Source organism: Primulina huaijiensis, chromosome 17 (genome assembly GCF_012295235.1).
Source record: "Primulina huaijiensis isolate GDHJ02 chromosome 17, ASM1229523v2, whole genome shotgun sequence".
Taxonomy (NCBI): domain Eukaryota; kingdom Viridiplantae; phylum Streptophyta; class Magnoliopsida; order Lamiales; family Gesneriaceae; genus Primulina; species Primulina huaijiensis.
In genome coordinates, this window is record NC_133322.1 from 168,413 (window position 1) to 175,939 (window position 7,527).

The window sequence follows — 7,527 nt, forward strand, 5'->3', positions numbered from 1 at the left end:
ATAATCAGACATATTCAGCAAACGGGTCATGTTTTAACACAGCACATCAGCACAAAGACGACGATTGCCCAAAAGATCAGTTTTAAAATTGTAATATTTCGATGGAAATTGTGATGAGCGATTTAATTACCTGGGAAGACTGTCTCGAACGTATCGAGAACCGAACGTGGAGTGGACGGACACATCGGATTGCGAGGCGGTCTTGGAGAGAACCATCTTTGTGTATTAAGCTCAAAGAATATTAATCAGCTTGATCAGAGAGAGATGTATATATTTAATTTNTTTATTATTTAATTTAATAATATTTGCGTTTACTTTTCAATCGACAGGACTTGGCCAATGTGAGCTGCCTCCAATAGTAAGTACATGGCCGAACCTTCCTAAAGCGATTCTTTTGTAACGGTTTTATTACAACACACGTACGTTATTCAATGGTTTTTCGTCAACCAAACATATTATAATGGTCTAGACTTAAATATATTTTATTTTCATAGGGGTGCTTTTGCATTTTCTTTTATCAACATTGAATTCAGACTTGGAATTAGCAGTCAACCAGACACAGCCACAGGATATTTATAATACAAAACAATGTTCTTAAATTATTGCATTTTGTTTCCAGTTCCAAACAATTTGCCAATTCTATTTCGATGGAAAATATGATGAATTTAGCTTTCAAACACTCAATCTATATTCACGCGGCTCCATTCCACATTGTATGATCTTAAACCATTTGTAGGAATTGTCTTCTTGTATAATATATTTTTTTTTTAAAAAAAAAAGTGTTTTTAGAAGCAAAAAAAATATGACATTTGTCGTATAATTTAATAGCATTACCATAAAATAATGTCGGGGAGGAATATGTTTGAACGCGTGAAAATAAAAGCATGGGGACCCTGGACCCTTCATATTATTATTATTATTTTTATTATTATTATTTTAATTTGCATTTTATTTATGAATAAAATTGACACATATATTTACAAGAGTACATGAAATGAAATATAAATATTAATTCTTGATTATTATCATCCCACGGCCAACTGAAAACAATTCTTTCCGTAGGTATAATGAGTCTTCTTGACCGACTCAAAGTTACATAAATACCAATGTATATTTGACGAGTTCCATTGAATGCTGACTAATTGTCAATTCAAAACATTATAAAAAGTTTACTTTAGCCGCTAACCTATAGTAAAAAAATTAATTTAAATGGGATCCTACAAATTAATTCACAGCTACCATCTCCCTGCATAAAAGTCACTCGAATCTCGTATTAGGTCGTTCAAAGTATTTAAATTCCTTTGACTGTCTTCAAATCTGCTGTTTCTAGATCCTGATTTTTTGTTTGAATCAAACATGCATATAAACAAATTGATTTAACAATTACACTATAAAATATTATAGGAATATGAGTTAATTTTGACTTATATAGATATACATATATAATTCAAGATCTAAAACTTGAGAATAATTTATTATGATTCAATCGAGTCGAGTAAATGGACATTTTCGAAAATCCAAGTCTCACAAAAAAACTGCAAACAACAGAAAATGGAACGGCGTTTTAAAATCTCTCCAAAATGCTTGGAAAAACTAGAGTTGATAGTAGCAAGAAGCTAAAACTACCAAGCCAAAGGGTTCATTTCAACATCAGCTGCAACACAAATTAAATCCATTTAAACAATGGAAGCAGCAATCTCTCATATCAATTTCTTCTGATTCAACTCCATTATATTATGCTCCGCTTGAAAGCTTGACTTTAAGCTCGTCAGCGACCGCATCAATGAACTGTTCGGTGTTCAGATACTTATCTCTTCCAAGCCTACAATTTTAAAAAACGCAATGAGTTATTACATAAATCCATACCTCGAGTTATAACATACTTGGAAAAGAAAGGGTCATTTGAGAACTCCCATCGGCAACTCACTTAGATCCATGGATTATAAGGGCAAGATCCTTGGTCATCTTTCCAGATTCCACAACACCGACACAAGCTGCTTCTAGTTTCTCCGTAAACTCCAAGAGTTTTGCATTGTCATCCAGTTTTGCCCTATAAATAAGTGTGGCTCGGTCATCACTTGTTTTCTATTTTAAGCTCGGTTTTTGATAGACGGGGATTTTTTATATTGAAAAATATTAATAGTTACCGGTGTGCAAGACCACGAGTCCAAGCAAAGATTGAGGCAATGCTATTAGTACTGGTTTCGCCTCCTTTTTGGTGAACCCTGTAGTGGCGCGTAACAGTTCCATGGGCTGCTTCTGCCTCAATTGTCTTACCATCGGGGCATACCTGAATCATGTACAGAAATCTGTTAGAATCTAGGGTGAAAATGAACAGATATAAGTGAGTTTATTAATTTTGGAGGCAAAAATGCAGTTGACGTCCTGAACAAAAACATACAATAGAAGTTCAGTAATGAAAGTTAGAGTCTCAAAAAAATAAGAATTTTTTATCACAACAAATTCAAAAAGGATCCAAGATAAAAATAATGTGGGTAGAATCTATAGAAGAGAAATGTATATGCATACCAGGACTGATGTCATCAGCCCAAGAGATCCAAACCCTGCAAGATAGATGAAAATAATGAACTGAAACGACTCGAAGCAAAAATATAAATGGAAGAACAAAGTTGAAATAGTGTTGAAATGGGTGATGAGACAATAAAAACCAAAAGTTACATAATAATTGATAGGCCCCTTCTAGGTACGAACAATTACTGTCCACTTCGATCCTTGATCACAGATAATTAGTATCAGAAGCATAATTACGATTTTTGCACAGTGTTGGGATTTCGAAAGTAAATGCCTACCTTGTGCTAAGAAATCACTCTGAACATCCCCATCGTAGTTCTTGCAAGCCCATACATAACCTCCTTCGCTCTTCAGAGCATAGGCAACCATATCATCGATGAGACGGTGCTCATACCTGAGTTTATATTGCATTTGCAAAAATCGTGGAAGGTTAACAGGGTGAGATTTGAAGAAAAACCAGATGCTGGAAATTATAGGTCAGGCGACTCACCAGATTCCTGCTTCCTCGAACTTGGATCTCCATGAAGATTCATAAACTTCTTGAAAGATGTCCTTGAATCTGCACACAATAAACATGAGTTTGATCAATACCTCTCTCTGTATAAATGCTAAGACAAAGCAACTTTAACTCTTCAGATTGGCAATCCAAATGCATATTTTCAAAATTAATCTCAATTTCAATGTGCAAAACAAAAGAATGTGATTCAGGAAATCAAATATAACTTTAATAATTTCTATACATAAAGAGAGAAAATTTCATAAAAAATAAGACTTCAAACATTGGCTTTCAAAAAATAAGCTTAAACTTTATTAAAAATAAAAGATACAACTCAGTAATTCTGAAAATTTTTGCTATGCCAAATTATCTATAAAAAAAGTTTTTATATACGACAGGTTTTTTATTTTAATAAAAAAAATTGCTCCACAAACTTATATGTATATTTCATTTTTAAAAAGTAAATGAAATAATTATTATTAAGATAATTATTTGACAAAATTTTAATTTGAAATTTTCACAGTGTGTAGTGCTTTCATTACTAGTATTTTATTATATTTGGCTTATAGAAACCACAAAGCTCTTTTGCCATAAATAAATACAAAATAGCCACTAGATATAGTATAAACTTTATTTGCAAGTCTTCTATTATTTTATTGCCTAGAATGCAATTGCCTCGTAGTATTAATTACTCTCACCTACAATTCATTTACCACTTCTACACAAATGATTTTGTATTATCCACATATTCAATTCACTTAGAATGCATTTAAATCGATGGATTTGAAACGGGGATTTTTAATCCATAATTTCAAATTTCTTGACTCATTTGAATAGACTAACTCAAGTGAATTTCGAATCTGCTCTATATCAAATTAAGCATTTTTAAATGTCATTTGAAATCTTAGTTTATTTCATTTTGTAAAAGGATATTTTCATGAATAAATCATATACTAACATGGATGTGGCCATGGGCCCCTGATACGACTTATATTGACAAGAATGAAGAAGGTGAGGTGACACATGGGGTAATCTTTTCAGGGTGTTCCATGCTAATAAATAGAGCATTCCAATAACCAGAGTAAAAATGAAAAATTTTATGATTAATACTGTAAGAAACTTATTGTATACCTGCCATCATATTTCTTGAGAATCGTATTCTTAGTGCTAAGATATAGCGGCCACTTTTTCTGGTATGCGGTGTTCATAGAAGCTTCAGCAAATGAACGAATGGACTGCATCCCCAAAAAAATAAGTCAGCTTCCAGCATCTTGTCAGTTTTATTCAAATGCTTCAGCAGAAAGTTTGGTAAAGAAAAACCTCATCAGTGTTGTACATTGACAGAGCAACTCCACCGGCACCCGTAAAGTTGAAGACCTCGAATTCTTCCTTCTCATCCTTTCCATCTGGCACTGTATTTCGAGTCGATCATTCAGTCACAAACTCAGAGACGCACCCAAGATATACAATTAAAGATTCAAAACAGCTTAAGGCACCTTTAAATTCACAAGTAAAAAGTTAATTACTGTACCGAAAACCAATTTAAGCTTTCCAGCTCCTTTAATAACCGCATCAGTAGCTCGATATTGATCTCCAAAAGCATGTCTTCCAATGCAAATTGGCTTTTTCCATCCTGAAGGTTGCATCAAAATGTTTAGAACAGTTCTAGTAACAAAACCAACTAAATAACTCTACAAAAGACACAGCTCCTACCTGGGACAAGGCGAGGGACATTGTTGCACATGATTGGTTCTCTAAAGACAGTGCCTGTGAGAAAATCGAGTTGAATTGGGGTCATCAAGATCTAAAAAACAAAGCAAATGTTCACGAGTACAAAGAAAGTTGATTCACTGACCATTCAAAATGTTCCTAATTGTACCATTCGGACTCTTCCACATGTACTTTAATCCAAACTCCTTCACACGAGCTTCATCTGCAAGCTTTGAACATTATGTCATCATAATTCGCTTTATTAAGACGTAGGGTTAATGGTGGCAGAGATCTAGAAGAAAGCAACGAGGAATGAGCAATCCATGACTTTCAAGCTTACAAACCTGGAGTAATGGTTGCGCACTTAATAGCTACATTGTACCTGCAATTTGAATATACACAGCATGAAAGGCCATTAAAGGAGGGTAAAAGATAATCAAATGTCCAACCAAAACCATAGCAAGGTTATAGAAGCATGCAAACTGCTGAAAAGTAGCTGAATTACACTTGCCTATAATCAATTGACAATGATTCTCCATCATATACGTCCCTACAATCAGCTGGTATGGAGACACAAAAAGGAGTCATAGAAGTACATCAAAGTCTACTTCTTGGATGGTTGAGTTTCATTTAGATCACGGGGGTAAGATTTGCCAAGCTGACTTTTCCTAGATGTTTGGCTAGAGTTCGATTATTCCATGAGCTGGTTGTTAGCTTTTAATTATTCTTAGTGGTTGTTTACCTCTATGTTGAACATATATATCATACCTCTATGTTGAACATATATATCATATCAAACATAGTGAATAAATACTATAATAAAACCAATTTTTTAATCGTTCAAAAATTAATCCAGTTTAATATTGTTGACACAATAGACGATTCCTTCTCATGTACTCAATTTTGAACCCAAACAACTCTATACTAGTTCAACGAGCGACTCAAGTTCCACCCTAAATTTCATGAGCCTAAATATAAGCCTGAAAATGTTATAAACACTTGATTCGTGATTTGTTTGTTTACCCGCCTACAAAAAAATACAGATCACTTACTTGAGAGTAGCTTCTGCACTTTCAACTGTAACTTTATCATCTGTGGAGTCACGGTGAGGAAGGCCAAGGTCGAAGTATTTTATGTCCAACTCCAAGAATGGCAAGATCAACTGTTATTAATCAAAACACAATTAAGAATTCATATCCACTGGTTATTGAAAGGACACTATAGGGAAAATCGGTAATATGATTGAGCTGAAAATCTGATTTCATACATTGTCCTTTATTAGTTTCCAAATCACCCTTGTCATCTCATCTCCTGCACAACATATATAGATTTTAAGTAAAAAACGAAGCAAAAAAAGGTGCCAGAGAAGGGACGTAAATAGAAAATCATATCATTTCAAGCCCATTTTGAATCAAATATTCAAAAACAAATTCAGTTAAATACAGGCCAACAATTTAAGCAGACACATACAATAAAATAGTGCAGAAACACAGATCGAGTTGTCACACTAGATAATTCACAGCAGAGCAACTTGGCCCGCAACCGCAAGCTTTCCTCAGGAAATCAAAAAAATCCGAAGATACTCCAAAAGCAGAGTTCAAAAGCATAGATCTTTCCAAACAACTCATGAACACCATCAAAATATGCCAAAATAAACAGAATAAAAAAGAATATGTACAAGAAAATTCGATCGCGAAGAAAAATAAATAGATCGTGGAAAAAAGAGAGAGCATCCTGAATCTGACCGTCCATTTCAACGATGGGGTTGGCCACCTTGATCTTTTCGAACCCCATTCCGGCTACGGCCAACGGTTTCCGAAGGGGAGTCAAATGAATTGAGAGTCATAAAACTCAGTGTCTCATGTCTTTTTGAGTGAGACGGAGATTATCCAATATTATGAAAATGGCACAAAATATTAAAAAGATAATACTAATATTATAAATATTGATATTAATAACATGAATTTCGAATGAAAATTAATATAAAATATTAAAAATATAGTAATGATATATAATATTGACAAAAATTTGTGTGAGACGATCTCACGGGTCATTTTGTGAGACAGATATCTTATTTGAATAATCTATGAAAAAATATTATTTTTTATGCTAAAAGTATTATTTTTTTATTGTGAATATCGGTAGGGTTGACTCGTCTCACAAATAAAAATTCGCGAGACCGTCTAACAAGAGACCTACTCTATAATATTTGAGTATCAAATATTTCAGATTTGATGATAATATATGATTTTTGAGTAACATGTATCATAAGTATTGATATACATATATCTTTTCTTTGATGAAAATAATTAAAAAATATTAAAAATGTGATACTAATATATGATATTCGAATATCAATTCTTTTAGATTTGATATTAATATATGAGATTTGAGTACTCAAACAGTCATATAACGAGCATCCGAAAGGCCAAACGTCTGCCATCCAAAGCAGCAACAGACGGTCAATGAAAGGTCTCACCCAGAAATGTATGTCAAAGCATGTAGAATGTCTCATCCTGAATAAATAGCCAAAGATGGACGATTTTCACATAGGTGGATCTGATATTCGAGGCACTCAAGTGACTCTCGCACACAAGTCAAGTCCTTCAATGCACTCCTTACACTCGAATACCTCCTGACTAGTCAATGTTACATATTTATAAAATGTAACTCAATATAAACTCGTTTAGACCAACTTTATTTTTCTATATGGGACAAACTCATAATTTCAAACTTACTACATTCCCTTAATATACACAAAAAAAAGTCTAATAACATATAACTCAATA

The 7,527-nt window shown here is 33.4% G+C and overlaps 2 protein-coding genes across 3 annotated transcripts in view; both read right to left on the minus strand.

The window, feature by feature from the left end:
* LOC140963106 (glutamate decarboxylase) overlaps nt 1–278 on the minus strand; it is a 4,114-nt gene extending 3,836 nt beyond the window's left edge. Inside the window, exon 1 of the mRNA XM_073422341.1 lies at nt 131–278. Within this exon, the coding sequence (XP_073278442.1) occupies nt 131–216 (86 nt within the window). The 5' untranslated portion in view covers nt 217–278. The remainder of the gene's footprint in view (nt 1–130) is intronic.
* Nucleotides 279–1,455: 1,177 nt separating this feature from the next.
* Nucleotides 1,456–6,646, minus strand: LOC140962455 (isocitrate dehydrogenase [NADP]-like). Of its 2 annotated transcripts, XM_073421365.1 has the most exons (15): nt 6,484–6,646; nt 6,006–6,049; nt 5,791–5,900; nt 5,083–5,120; nt 4,884–4,961; nt 4,742–4,795; nt 4,560–4,661; nt 4,349–4,440; nt 4,160–4,263; nt 3,023–3,091; nt 2,811–2,926; nt 2,530–2,564; nt 2,148–2,290; nt 1,928–2,050; nt 1,456–1,822 (listed from the first exon to the last, which is right to left on the minus strand). In XM_073421365.1, the coding sequence occupies exons 1-15, from the start codon at nt 6,530–6,532 to the stop codon at nt 1,735–1,737; spliced, it is 1,245 nt and encodes a 414-aa protein (XP_073277466.1). In that variant the 5' UTR covers nt 6,533–6,646; the 3' UTR covers nt 1,456–1,734. The 2 variants fall into 2 exon arrangements, with proteins under 2 accessions (XP_073277466.1, XP_073277467.1); XM_073421366.1 differs by lacking the exons at nt 5,791–5,900; nt 6,006–6,049; nt 6,484–6,646 and adding an exon at nt 5,250–5,477.
* Nucleotides 6,647–7,527: the final 881 nt, after the last annotated feature.